Raw genomic sequence first — 15661 nt, 5'->3', positions numbered from 1 at the left:
GTGTTAGTTTACTGAAAACCAACAGGCAGATAAAGAATATGCAAAAAGAAAAATGCTCATGGGTGCACAGATATTCACTATCCTACACAGACAACATACACAACATCTGATTATTATTCATTTTTCCCCAAAGTGGTTTTTGCTTCTGTTAGTTTATGTGTCAACAACAAACATTATAGCCTGGAGAGGGAAGCACAAACAAAATAAAGTGTGAAGTCACAGAGCCAACTGACAAAATAGCTTTCTTTAAAGTCTTAAATGTGTAACTGTGTAACACCACAGAAAACTGTGTAATTATTAACCATCTAGCCAAATTTGAGCCCAGTATATAAAATTAGGATTCAAAATCTGAAATGTGTATCCATTGAAAGCAAAGCCCAACTAAACAGAATTTCAGTAGACCTTGTTAATAGATGTAAGGCAAGCAACATGGATGATATTTTTAAAGATAAAGTGACATTAAGAGCCACTGTTTAATTCAGCACATATTTTGTAGGTAAATGTTGAGTGTTTCAGTAAAAATGTAACTTAAATAATTAGTTAACAAGCGATCCATCATCAATCATGGTTATGTTAAACTGTTCTTTTTATCAATGGAGTTTGGTGCAATTATTATACTCACTTCTAAGCTGAAAAGCAGCTTTTGTGCATTGTGGCTGTCCCCCTTGAAGCAATTGCCTCTTAAGCTGTGCTTTTTGGTTAAGTGCTGTCCCACAAATGCTCTCCCTCTGGTCAGGAACCTCCCAGCCACACAGCCTGCGCTAAAGCCAAAGTCACTGGTGGCAACAAACGCTTCAGCTCTGGGTTTAAAATAACTCCTTGAGTACTAACGTTAACTGAAAATGGCCCCATTCACTAGTAACAGCAGGTTATTGGAAGTGAATCCCCAATGAAAGTTTGTAAAACTACCTGATATAAAAAGACTATGACTATGACTATAACTATAACTATTCTGAGTTCAACACTGTTTAATTAAACCTGCACAAAGACTATATGACTCAAGTGTAAACTGTAAATACAGAACTAAAATATCCCACTCTTGACCATATGGGGAACAGACATCAACAACTGGACTGTGATCACATGAGGACATAAAGGGCTTCAACGTTTACAGGAGGGACAAATGGTGAGAAAGATCCATGGTATTATATTTCTTTAAGGTTAAATCATACTTAACTGTAATGCTTGATGTAAGAATAAAGTGAAAGAGATGACGCATCACACATGTACTTTAAAATACGCCTGTTCTGAAAACTCACAATACTAAAATCATAAAACTGGTATTTTCCATCCACTTACAGCTGTATAATTTCCTCCTGCTGTCATTGGTCTGTTCATTTAATCATCATCCAGTCCTTCATCCATGCACTTTCCTGTCCTTCACTCATCCTTCATTGATTCCTTAATTCCCCCTTCCATTTTTTCACCTCTTTATGCTTCACTGTATCGCTTTCTTATCTTTATATCCATTATTCCCTCTAATCACCTGTCCCTCTGTCCATTTAAGTCACCTTTTCAACATCCATACTTTCTGATCCATCCTTATTTTGTTTGTCCTTTGAGTATTAATAATGTGAGGTTTTTTTTTTTTTCTTTTTTGAGCACCTGGCAGGTTGGCAACCGGAGCAATACTGACAGTTTAATACAAAGGCTCGCTCTGTAAATGAGTGTGTGTGTGTTCAAGTGCATGCATGTGTGTGCACATACGTTATTTGCACTCATCACCGACTGGTATGTGTCGACATGCAAAGCTCTCCACCATCCATCCAGGCTGCTCATCCATTCATTGGGCTTGGCACACGGAGTGAGAGTGTGTGTGTGTGTGTGTCTGTCTGTATGTGCAGGTGTGTATGTGTACGAGAGAGGGAGAGAGAGGGAGAGAGGGAGAGAGATAGAGAGAGAGAGAGAGAGAGAGAGAGAGAGAGAGAGAGAGAGAGAGAGAAAGAGAGAGAGGGAGAGAGAGAGAGAGAGAGAGAGAGAGAGAGAGAGAGAGAGACTGAACATCAACTCCATGCATTCCTGTAGCTGTTTTCATCTGATTGCCATGGAGTTTCACAGCTGTTTCGACCAGACCCTAATGAGCTACAGCAGCTGTTAGCCTGCTAACACACACACACACACACGTTTGGGAATGCATGTATCTGATTACTTAACCATTAATACATATGGCCTTGGAAGACAGTATTCCAGTAAATTTGAGCTTGTGGCGTTCAACATGTTGATGAGTTTACATAATAAATATCACCACTGACCGTGATCCACCAATAACATCTGCACATCTGGATGCATATACAGCTGCCGTGGAACAATGACTCTAAGCTTAGCATACAAGTTGTCAAAAAAAAAAAACACTTGAGAATGGTTCATAGAGCACGTCAGGAGCCCGGGGGAATATCCAGAGGTTTTGATATGATTGCAATATTACCCCAACAAATGCAGGCAAAAATGAGATAAGTATCAACTGGCTCACTGTGTCTTCTATCATTTGGCTGCTGTTTCGAATTTCAGCACTTTTAAACAAAAGTCCCCTGTGACTTTTCTGGCGCTTAGTTTCTGTAGAAACTACTGTACTTATGATTACCTATTTTATTATTACTGATATCCACTGTTTAATTCTTATGTTAAACCCACAGCACAATGATTTTCATTTGTTGTGATTTCTTGTCAAATTGATTGTTTTCAATTTCTGTCCATGATTTAAAAAAAAAAATAATACAAATTAATACAAAGGAACTTCCCATTTTGGCAACCTAGATAAGACTAGTTTGTATTATTACATTATATTCACAGAATGTCTCATATTTAGAGTAATAAATATGAAGAAAAAAATACAACAGTGCAATGCAGTTAATCTTTTATATCAGGACATCTCGTCATGTATTATCACTTTAACAGTTGCATACACACTTGCCTTGCACCTACACACATACACACACGCACACACACGCGCACGCACACACCCCCTCACACACTTATATAATGAAGTAAACAAAGAGAAAGTTTCACACATGCTCAGACATCCCCACTGATCGATACCACTTCCTTCCTCCCATGGTGCATCTGCAGTAGCTTGTTCTCAAGTAACCCTTGTTAAATAACAACCTCTTCTGAACTGCATTAGAACTAACTGTAAAGTCTGAATAGCCTCTTAGTTGCCAGAGCAGGGCTACACAGCCTCTTCACTTGTGACACATATGTGACTTACATCATAGGCTCTGCTATAGCCCACTCCATCGCATCCACTGCGGCTGTCAAACAGTGGAGAAAATGTCTTGAGCGTCACACAGCCCCCACAAAATGACTCAGAATGAGAATTTGATCAATCCGATAGCATTTGGAAAGTCTAGAATCCATTTAATTAAATAGTTTTATCCCCATTCATATTAGCAGAGAGCTAACTTCAAGTCTGCATTCATGCATTCATCCAGTCAGCGTGGGAATGTCAAACCCAACACCACATTAAAAACTCTTTTATATGTAAAAGGTCTGCACTGCAGGTTAAATAAAGTTACAATAAACAGCTAGATGATATTACTCTATACATTCATTCCAGCAAACAAATACATAAACAATGCTGTGATACCAAAACTTGTGATACAAAACTCCCAAAAAACTTCAACCAAAGCTCCTTAAAAAAAGGAAAGTAAACGGAAGTGAATGAGTTCTACTTTTGCTTTGAGCAAGATACTTAACACCTTCTTGTGCATAACCACTTATTAAATGTTGCCCTAATTGCTAGTCACACCTTTCTGCTAAATTGCCAACTTGTAAATTGAGCTGAATAATGACGGAAATTAGTGCTGAGCTTGTGATATATGTCAGAAGATGCCAGCAGATCATTTGGTACTGAAACAGATTCTGTACTTAAAACCACTTTTAAAGGGTTTCCCCAGAAACGTTGACATCTAGTAAAACCACGAAAATCATTTCATTCACCCAATCCCATCATTCATCATCAAGGATCAGGAAATGACCCATTTTGCATCATCATCATTTTTATATCAAAGCATCCAATCTGGCCAACAACAATTGATGTTCATTAATAATTCTATGAAACTCACAGAAAAGCCTGAATGTTTAACAGAATTACAATAAACTGTCGTTAGTCTTGTGAAAAGTGAAACATAACATTTTGTTAGAAGGAATTACTTTTGTTTTATTTACTTTATGATTCAAATATTTATTTACTTATGCTTCAATTCCTGAATCAATTGTTTGTGCCACTAACCAGATCTTGTCAACTGTTTCAATGAAACCCTCATCAAGGAAAAACATGTGTTTTCTATGTTTGAAACTTAAATTATTAATTGATTAATGAGAAATATAGTAACTGAAAAGCTATAAAGTATATTCCTCAAAACTCACATTCAATGTAGCCGAAATACCAAAGTAAAAAAGGTGCAGTTGGCACATTGATGCTGGTTGTAATTACTGCTGTTAATCATGCTGCCCTTTTTTCAGTATCTAGTTTGATCTGTGAAAAACAAGAAACACAACAACACACACCATAAAACAAACACTTGCTGGCAAGTCCATATATATTGCCTGATCATGACGAGACTGATTTCCAGACTGAGAAGTAACTGATCACCAGACGGAAATAGATTTGAATACCGACAGTCCCTCGTCTATGTGCTAGTACAAATTTCAAAAACACAAGCCTGGAAGAAGAAACCCCATGAGTGCATGAGTGAGTGTGTGATTGTATGTGCGCGGGTGTGTGCGTTCATGTTTCTGTCTCAATATAGAGTCTGACAAGCGCCCTCAAACAAGTGTGAGTGAGTATCCTCTGGCCATGTTGTTGCAGTGTTTTGACAAGTGTCACACAATCCCCTGGGGGAGAGCAGAGGGGATTTCTCTGAAGAAGGGGAGCTTTGCTTTTGTCAGAAGAGAGAGATGCTGAAGAAAGAGTTCTCATTCTGAAAGGTGACTCAGTACCGCTGCAGCTACATTACATTAAAATGCATTTTATTTAAAGTCGGTTTTTTTCATGTTGAAACGGTGGATGTACGCACTTTGTTTACTGCCTCCGTCTTTTTTTTTTTCTTGTTCTCAAACGCGGCCCTTAACCATTAACCGCAAGACCAAATATGTACCGTTTGTGTATATACAGTATGTCATAATGACTTCCTGTTTGTCTACAAAATTTTCAAAATCCTCAATCTCTGTCCTCATCTAAACGGAGATAAAAACAGCTGCGCAAAAAAGGAAGCACTTGACTGTGTCCTCCTTCCGCCAAGTAAAGCCCTCTAAACCACTTCTGAGAAAAGTCAAAGCCGGAGTGAAAGACTTGCAAAGGCGCAAATAGAGCCGGCTCATTTTTAGCAAAGCGCTACGCTGTCATTACGAGTCCATAGTGTTTACCATTCGCCACACCTCCCTTAACCGAGGGTGAGTATCCTTCCATAAACGTGTCCGCTTTCTGAGCCACTGTTCAGTTTGCTTCCCGGCGGAGTTGCACTGATGAGGATTTTTTTTACTGCCTGAAAATAACACCCTTCCTTCAGCTTTCTTGCATTTCTCGTCGATGCGATGACGGGCTGCTACCGTCAACAAACATTTATGTCCAAACATGTCTCAAACACTCTCGAGGAACTCCACAATGACAGCTAATACATATCAGTATTCATTCTGACAAAACTACAAAGTATTGCATGTTTTTCCAATGAGACCGGCTTTATAATAAATGTCAACGATGGATGGTTAAATCGGCAAAGTTAAAACGATAAGCATCATATCATCAACCCACATGTGGACGTTTATTCATCCTCATAACAAATTCCACATGCAAACGTGACATTTATTATGGGTCTCTGATCTATATTAGCCTAATTTATCGGCTTCTTAGATACAAAGAAAGCCTCTTCATCCCTTTGATTAGTCAGGTAAAAAAAAGAGCTTCCCACTCTCCTTTAAAAGCTGCTGGGGTTAAACCTTCCCAGAGTGTCTGTTTTCTGTTTGTGTCATAGCCGCTGCCTTTTCTCTTTTAAGTTTTAAAAAAAGCTGGCAGGTTGAACAAAGCAAAACGGTGTCAGTGTTGAAGTGCTGAGATGCTGGCACTTGGCAGGTGAGCAAAGGAAGCACCACTCCTCCCTGCGAAGCTCAAAACAGTCAATTGCAAGTGAAAATGAGAAAAGTGACCCGTTGCCCGCCTGCTCCAACTTAAGTATTGTTAGTAAAAGACGGATGCCATTTAATCAGGGTCAGGACCTTTGACCTGTAAAACATACAACATGTAGTTAAAGCTGTTTGCCTCGGGGCACTTCACACACTGACAGCAGTTCGCAACACCTTTGGTTGACGTGTTGAATTACCACCAGTAGTTTTTAAAGGACTTAAACACTTGGGCTAAAAGGCAAACGGTTTCTATGTCACTACAAAACAAACTGCTGTCAAAAGAAGCAGAAATAAGAGCAGTTATCCAATTAACATACAAATGCACTCAGAGCACTAACTGCACATGTAGTCGAAGATTTTCTTGGCTCATTTGACTAACGGCTTCAGTGTGCTTCAAATGAATAAGGTTGAAGGACGGGTCACCTGACCACGTCTAAGGGCAAAACTGCTTATCTGTTCCGAATGGCTACACTCGAAGGCCTTCAAAGCCTCATCCTGGCTGCGTCCCACCTCCTCCCCTATCTCTTTCCAAGAATTCAGCAGCTTCTGCATGTCTTTCAAGTCCTGACACAATCAATGGCAACAAACACACATTTCCAGACAGTCTATGAAACAAGTTAACTAACGTAACTAAGCTGCTTTCCTGCTCTACCAATACTCCAATGACTCAATGTACAACAGCTAACATATTTATAGTATAATGGGCTTCCAATTACTAAGTAAATTAGTAAATTTAGTTTAGTAACTTTATTGTTATTATATTGAGGGTCAGACCGTATATAATATCTTACTCTGGCATCTTTTAAAATGTCTTTTTTTCTCTGTCAATGGCTGAGCAAAACTGAGAAATTCAATTAAAATACATTGTGAGTTGCACCTTTATATCAGCGATTAAATGTGTGTCAGTGTGATTAATGAAACTATACATGCTGTAATCTCAAATTTAAGATCATCAGGTTTATCATCACTGATCTTTATATTCAGTATTGGACTGAATATATTTGTATTTACATTTTGTGTACCGGTGTAACAGCAGCTCCTACACAGAGTGTAGAGAGTGTCTTCAGGTCAGTTTCGCTGAGTCTGTTAGAGTCAGTCAGCCCTAAAAGGTTTTTGTTAGCCCAATTTAACCTGCAGCAGTTTCTGAACGCTCATGTATTGTTTTTTTCAGCCATGGGGAAAATAAATTCATGATGAGTGAAAACAAGTCGAAAGCAGACCGGAATCCAAATCATCTTTCAAGCTGCCAAGAATTACTGCTATCACAGATGATAAGGAGTTCAAACAGACAGACTAAATCATTTTGACCACTCCCAAGCACCCGAAAGGAGAGTGTGAATTATGTGATTGATAGACAAGCTTACATTAAATAAATGTGGGATTTACATACTGCTTTATTTTTATAAGCAAAAACTTCAAGGATGACGACTAAGGGTTTAATAGCATTTCATTTGTATTTTTAACAGAACGAGTGTGAAAGTGTGTTGTATCTTCAAAAAGGTTAATCTTATAATATTATAGTTAATTTTGCATCTCATATTCGGGTCAATACAATGGACACAGTTCAATGAAATGGCATATCTTTCTGAGGGATCAATCAACGTAACATGGACAACACATCAAACCAGACTAAAGAGTCAGCAAGCAAGCAAGCCCCCAGCAAAGTGCAAGTGTGACTGTAATAATATAAAATATAATGTACAGTATCATCTGTCAACATCTCTCCAGCAGCACCAAGATGAATTTGCACTTTTCATATTCAACAAGTTAAGCTTTTCTGTCATCAGTTCAAACGCACTCACGACATTCTTCACTTCAAAACTTTGCACTGAACATTTGTCAGATGTCACCCGCCCCCTCTCTCTCTGCTCCACCTTTCCTGTCCATCACTGCTACCCAAAAAGCAGAGATGTTACTGCAAAACACCATCCTTTGCGAAAGAGCACTGTGCCCCGGAGCGAGGAGAGGAGGCAGCATTTATGAAAAGGAACGTGGCCCCTGGCTCTTCAGCTGAGGCCCGGGTCAGAGCAGAGAGCTACAGTAGTAATTACTGGGAGACTGATTGCTGACAGGACCTTCCAACAGCCTGTGGTTAACTGGATGGAGCTGAGGGAGAGGAAGCTTCCAATGCACAGCCATGACAGATGCTGTGCTGATGACTTGTACTTCAGGGTGGTTTGGGGGCATGCATGGCATTTTGCTTAATGCATTTTCCTTTCAAAATTTAAAAAAAAAATAAAAAAGAAACATTTGTGCTCTCACAATTTAAACAGTTTTTGACACTTTAGGGAAGAAATCATAGCAGTGGAGAGTGCAAATTACCCTCTAAAATGGCATTAATTCACTCTGCAAAAAAGATCTTTGTTTAAAATGTTTCATTGAACATCTTGAGAATTTGAGAAGTGCTATCAGAGGCTATTACCTACTCCTCTTTATTTAAAAATCACCCCGGCTAATTTTTCAGAGTAGATGTAATTTGTTCCAAATGGCAGATAGTTATTTTTGGAGTGAAACTCTTCCAACAGCAAGAGACAAGTTCTCCTTAAACAGATTTGAACCCACTTCACTGACAGAGTGGGAGGAATGTGTGATTGTGGCAGGCCATGCTTTGCCACAACTGGTACAGTGCACCATTTTCCAACTGGGTTATGCCAGTTTCTTCCCCAGGGTGGTCATTTGAGAGCCCTTGGGATCGTTCATCATGACCATATGGATGTTCCAATGTGGTATTTTAGCCAACCGATCTGTGCCATCCGTGCGCCTGGTTGATTTAGCTGTGGTGGCGGAGATGGCTGTATTTATATTGGACAGGAGTTAAAAACTGATATATGGCTGCACCGGCTGGATCAGGGCCTTCAGTCTTAAAACAAGGTAGGGAACTGTTCTCTATTCACTTGATTCGCGTTTTGAGTAACTCAATTTTTGACTCTAATTGTGTGTGTATTGGCGTGAGAAGGATCTTGTTTTTGCATGTTACGATGTGCAGGATTTTGCTGCATACAAATCTTAAACATTACAGAAACCACCTCCGCAGAAGTCGACACACCCAAGTAGCAACTCTGTGCCTTTAAGATCCCCTCCAGACATGTTGTAACATATATATAAAAATACTAAGCTTGGAATAATGTGTGTAATGAAGGCTAATTATCTCATTAAAATCCTTAACATGACAGCTCATGTTTCTCCCTCATTGGAAAATTCAGGCTCAATAAACATGCAAACATTGTCAAAGTTTAACAGCTTAACAAAAGATGTCTCCTGCTTCACTGGAAAGTCCATTGTCAGTGTATGTGCACAGAAGGCTTCAAATTTCCACATCACACTTGTGCAAGTTGCATAATGGACCATGATTAGCTTCCAAACTAGTTTTGATGTCACAAATATTGCATTTCTGATGAGCACAAAGAAACTTCCCACTTTCCAACAATGAGCAAAACAAAGTTCTGAGCGGAGGGAGACTTACAGGATTTAGATTAGCTACTGATCTACTCTTTTTTTCCTGATACATTTCTTGAATAAGAATTGAATAAAAGATGCAGATCATGCCAGCGTTCAGCTGCGCCAAACAAACAAACAAAATGTTGGAATCCAATCATTCATGACAATTCAGCGAAGCCACAACAGATAACAGACAGCTGTGAAGTGGAGCAAAACTGTGAGCTCATAATGGCCAAACAGAGATTGTGTTGCATTAAACACTTTTCTGTTTACTGTTTGTACTCGAGTCACTGAACCAAGCTGCCACACTAACTTACCTCTGATGGTTTCTTGTGCTGGTGGCGGACCCATGTGCTGCTGGTGCCTGTATTCTTGGATGACCTGGACCATGACGTCACCTGACCTGCAGCAATAAAAACCATAATCAGTATAATTAACGCTAACAAACATCTTTCTTTTTTTTTTACTAAATGCAATAAGTAAGTTCAATAGGTACAGACAAAGAGTGTCAAATATTCACTCATCTGCAGCTGATTCTCTGCTAAAACAATAACTTAATCTGTGCTTTGTTTGTCAAGACTGAGTTATTGAGTGTGAATGTTGATTTAAAGAGGGGAAAATAAAGAGCAGGTCCCTGGCTGTAGATCAGACTTCATGTGCGTTCCAGTTCACTCCAAAGAAACTTTATTGTCCCAATGGAGAAATTTGTTGTGCAGAGAGGGTTTACAATACAAACACAATTTAAAAAAACAAAACACTGTAGCCATCGTGGCCCGCCAGAGGATCGGTTACTTATTAGAAAGCAAAGAGGCTGCTCATTAAAGGTTTTTAAACGAGCATAAGATGGCGTTCAAGACCTTTTGTAATTTACACTGATGATTCAAACAGTTTAGAGAAGCACTAAAGAAAGGCAGCCAACAAAAACCTTTCCTGTGACTCTTCCGACAGCCGTAGCATTACTACCACTCTGCGTCAGGCCTTTAATTGAAGCAGACTGATGATGATCTATTAAGAGGTTTAATAAGTAATGACAGTATAAATAGCATCTTGTTAAGCAGTTAGTCCACTGCAGTCTTTTACAACCTCATTAATACGCAACCTAATGGCAATTAACCAGACGCTGGAGTCAATATCCCACCCGCCGCTTCAATCAGCTGCCCTGTGTGTACGCGCGCCTGTGCCCATGTATGTAAACAGCGGCCATGCTGATAAGAACAGAGGAGAGGGCACGAGTGTGTGTATAATTTAATTTATGCTATTTCTTTTTTTAAATCATAAAACCATTGCGACACATATAGCTGAATGCTTTTCATATGTGCGCTGTGAAGAAAATTGCATCATACTGGCAATTAAATTACATCACAAGGGCATAATGGAAAACATAGATTCGCCAATACTATGTAATATAGCACATTGTGACCGTGACTACATGTGTGTGTTTGCGCTTGTGTGTATGTGTGTGCGTATGCCTCCCACTCAACATATTTCCCTTGCCACCACAGTTGCGCCATGCTAATTTTACTTGTGACATCTGAACGACTAGCATTGAGGGCAGAACTGCTGTCAGAATTGTCTTGAAAATTACTGGCTCCCTCGCACACACACACAGACATACAAACTCTCACACACACACTGTATATAGAGCTGTTAACACATCCATGTACTTGCCACATATGCATGCTCATATAGTCACATACACACTGCCACCGCCACAGAGGGACACGTAATATGGTGTGAATTGACAGCCATGAGTGGGTTATAATCAGAAGACTTCAATTTAATCAATGTGTGTGTGTGTGTGTGTGTGTGTGTGTGTGTGTGTGTGTGTGTGTGTGTGTGTGTGTGTGTGTGTGTGTGTGTGTGTGTGTGTGTCTGTGTGTGTGTGTGTGTGAGAGACACAATGTGTGCTCTAAGTGCGTGTGTGTGTGACCCTGTCTCTATCCTTTAAAAGTACACTGAGCTAAAGAGACTCTAGTATGTCCAAGAACTAACACATCATAACCACCTGGTGAAAGGTGTGTGTGTGTGTGTGTGTGTGTGTGTGTGTGTGTGTGTGTGTGTGTGTGTGTGTGTGTGTGTGTGTGTGTGTGTGTGTGTGTGTATATGTTACATTCATAGGACCATATGAGCTGCACCACTCCATCACTGAGGCCAGATAACCAAAAAGACTGCAGCACAGTTGGAGGTTACCATCATGGCTGTGTGTTAATTAAAAGCCCTGCTCGGTGCATGGCGGCCAAAATTATCATGGGCATCCTTCAATTAGAAACCTGATAACCTCTAGTCAACAGATGCAGCTGGAGCCCATGAAAGCTAACGGCTAACGGCTAATTTTATGGCTTTCAGCACAGGGTGGCACAATAAGGTCTAAGAAAAAAAAAAACAGCCCGTTTAAGCTGCTGTAAAATACATTACACATTTCGACCTGCACTGGTTGAAATGCAGTTAACAGTTTAAGACTGAACGACTACAATACCCAGAATTCACCTCTCCTTAGATCTTTGATTTAGTTAAAATGATTTTATATGCAGAGGGTTAGAACACTGTTCTATTAGATTATTTCACAATTTTCACCTTTTTATATAATTTAATTGTTGGACACTTCATCCTATTCCATTCTCTGCACTTTTAGTGACCTGATTTCCTTCAACTGTATTCTGCTGATTTGTTCCATTTAAAAGATCTGTAACTCTGTATATCTATTTATTTATTCCTCATCAGGATAGCCAACAGTTTGAGTTTTGGACTGTTTGTGACAAATCAACTCAATTTTCTATCTATCCTTCTCTATTACTGAGGTACCATTTTTCTGGTTTTTCTTACACTGTTATAGAAAATTTGATTTTGCATTGATTCCAAAACAAAAACACAGTGATATGTATGAGCAAGCAAAAGAGACAGTTTAATAAAGATAACTAAAGAAGGTTTCTTATATTACACAGGGTTCCTACACCTACAATTATTAGTTGCCATTTAAACCAGTTTAGCCTGGCATCAGCATATCTTGTACCCAATCAGTGCAGCAGCTTTTTAAGGAGACACAAAACCAAAAGTGAGATCCACTCTTGACCTCAGCAGTTTGTTTTGTAGTTCACTGATTAATCTAATTTTCTGTCTATGCTAGCCTGACACAGGAATGGCCAAACAAATGCATTCGCCTGTTATTGCATAATGCACACTGTACACTTCCAAGAATTAGTCATGTTGAACTGCCAAAAGCCAAGAAGAATGATATTTACAATTAAAGCTGCGGTTAATTGAAGCTGGCTATGACTAAATCTTCACATTTTGGAGACAGTGATCAGCTTTGAGAGCCAAATGTGCTTGTGCACTGTACCGCTGTTTAACGGCTGTTTATTAGAAAGGTGATTTTCCAGCAGAAGCCGCCAATGTCAGTGATGTGTTAGACTGGCCAGATGTTCCCACCAGCATGCATTGTATCTCTCCATGGCTGTGTCTGTTTATCTGATTGGTTGTTTGAGTTTGTGTCATGACACTGTGTTAGAAATACAACTGTCAGTCTATCAATTTGTACAGGCAACATCTAAAATCCATTTATCAATCAGTCCATTTTTATTTCACAAACATGCACTCATTTCATTTTTGCCACTTTGGATTGCATATTTCATGTGCTTAACATTACTTCCAAAGCACATGGGTTCAGATTTATTCAGAACATGGCACAGCACAAATGTGCCATCCAAGTTTTATTGAATTTTCTACCACAATCTGCATTTATTCAGCTTCTGATTTACTAAAGCAGCAGCTCATTACACAGTCAGCTCAATGTAAGTGAGCGCAGGAAAAACATTATGTAGTGTGATCTTCCAAAACATTAACTTTGTTCATTTACTTCCTTCAAAATATCAAAATCTTTAGGTCTTTAAGAATTGAACATAGACAGAAAAGGCACAAATAAACAAACACAAGCTGGTGGAGAGAAGGAAAGAGTGGCAGGACCAGCAGCTCAGAGTGCAACATTTAATAAGGTTGATGTCGCACTACAATATTGATGTAATGGCAGCGGAACACACAATATGAATGTCTTACATACAGAAAGAAGAGCACAGCTGCAGCCTGTGATGACTTCACAGATACTGATGGTCAAGTTAAAATACAAGTTTAGATGACAGAGCCTGCAGACATGAACAAAAAGTGTTTACAAGTCATAAGAAAGTGACGAAAACACAAACAAAATCCTTTTGCAAAAGGAAAAAGTAACTGTATAGTTTATGGACAGTCAGGAAATGCAAAATGTTGTTCTAAAAGCAACATTTTTTCCAAATAGAATGAGTTTTCTTGTTAAATGATGACTTATTTTGCCTTTTGGAAAACAGCGCATTATATTTTTATGTTGTGTGTAATATTGAACTACATGTACATATTTTTTATTATAGCTATGCTTAAAAAAAGGAGGAGTGTTAATGAGCAGAGGAGGGACAGGAAGAGATTCTATTTGGACAGTAAATATGAGAAATACCCTGCAAGAGCTGACTAAAACCAGGCAGAAACACCATACACAACAGCAGCACAGGAACTCACTTTTCTGATACTTCAAGATTTCACACACACACACACACACACACACACACACACACACACACACACACACACACACACACACACACACACACACACACACACACACACACACACACACACACACACACACACACACACACACACACACACACACACACACACACACACACGTTCCCTCTCCACCCCTGAATCTCTCTCTCTCCAACTTACTGTCAGTGGTGTCGGAGTCGTTGCTGCTCGTGGAGTATTTTCTCCTCTTCTTCTCGCTCTCCATCTGTCAGGGGGTTGGCAGGGAAGGAGGGAGGGAGGGAAAGGAGGGGGGGGGGCAAGAGAAAGAGAGAAAAATGACGAGTGAGAAGATGTTCACCATGAAAACACAAGTGTTAATGAAATAATGCGCTGATGGCACCAATCTGTCAGAGCCTCCAGCAGGCAGCCTGCCAGGATAAACTGACTTGATCACCGTTACACATTAGCGCTTTAGACTTGCTGGGAACTTCACAATGATACAGTTGTTCTGTTTCTTCACATACAGTGGGAGTCCTTGTACAAGTCGACTATGAATTCATCCTGCATTAGAGCTGTATTCACTGGGAGCTATTGTACAAGTCCCCCTTTATGTGTCTGCCCCGCTTTAATACTCTAGATGCCTTTTTCTGTATCATAATAGAGTGAAACAGAACCAACAAACGGCAAAACAAAGCATGACACTCTCTGAACCAGCTGATAACTAGGCCACCTTTTCAAGTTTGAAGACAACAGGGTATTTTACAGTGACAGGGGACTTTTTTTTTTTTTTTTAAAGCAACTACTGCATGGTTGGCACCGTATTTAATACAGATGACATTTTAATGCATTTGTTGCCTAACAAGTTGCTATTTATGAGATCGTAAAAACTCATTACATACATCAGGCTTGTGATGCAATTAGTGCTGCAGCGATTAATTATTAAGTCTATCAACAGGAAATTAACCATCAACTATTTTGATCATTGATCGTTGTGAATAATTTTTTAGGAAAAAAAGTGCCCAAATGTTCTGGTTCTAGCTTCTCAAATGTGAATATATTCTGGTTCCTTTAGGTTTCTAGGATAATAAACCAACTTATCTCTGGGTTGCGGACTGTTGGTCGGAATAGGAGACATTTTAGGGTTGAACCTTCAGGCTTTGGATAGCTGTGATGGTCATTTTTCACCATTTTCTGACATTATATAGACCGAACGACTCATCAACTACTCAAGAAAGCAACACTGTGCAGGAAAAATGTATGATTGCACTTCTATACATTGAGGGACTCACAATGGGCAAAAGTATCAAAAGCGGTGCAGCAGAGCCTGAGATAGTCTTTTTTATTTTATTTCATGCGTTCTTCTTCCTTGTCAAAACCTGGTGCCTACATTATCCACAATGCTAATGGAGTGCTGACAGTTCAGTCACAGATAACAGCATTTCCCATATATTCAGAATTATGAGTGTCAATGCTAAAAATTTCACACCATCATACATAAATATCAATGGGCTACTAATGACTTTCACTCACACACTGTGCAAGCACGATAAGACCC

The 15661-nt window shown here is 39.4% G+C and overlaps 1 protein-coding gene across 1 annotated transcript in view; it reads right to left on the bottom strand.

The window, feature by feature from the left end:
• Positions 1 to 15661, bottom strand: part of jade2 (jade family PHD finger 2) — a 186587-nt gene that overhangs the window by 147143 nt on the left and 23783 nt on the right. The window contains exons 2-3 of the mRNA XM_062433828.1: positions 14308 to 14373; positions 9873 to 9958 (exon numbers count right to left, since the gene is read on the bottom strand). Of these exons, the coding sequence (XP_062289812.1) occupies positions 9873 to 9958; positions 14308 to 14373 (152 nt within the window). The remainder of the gene's footprint in view (positions 1 to 9872; positions 9959 to 14307; positions 14374 to 15661) is intronic.

This window comes from Scomber scombrus, chromosome 14 (genome assembly GCF_963691925.1).
Source record: "Scomber scombrus chromosome 14, fScoSco1.1, whole genome shotgun sequence".
Classification (NCBI taxonomy): domain Eukaryota; kingdom Metazoa; phylum Chordata; class Actinopteri; order Scombriformes; family Scombridae; genus Scomber; species Scomber scombrus.
Note: the sequence above shows the minus strand (reverse complement) of the source record. Positions and strands in the feature narration are given on the sequence as shown.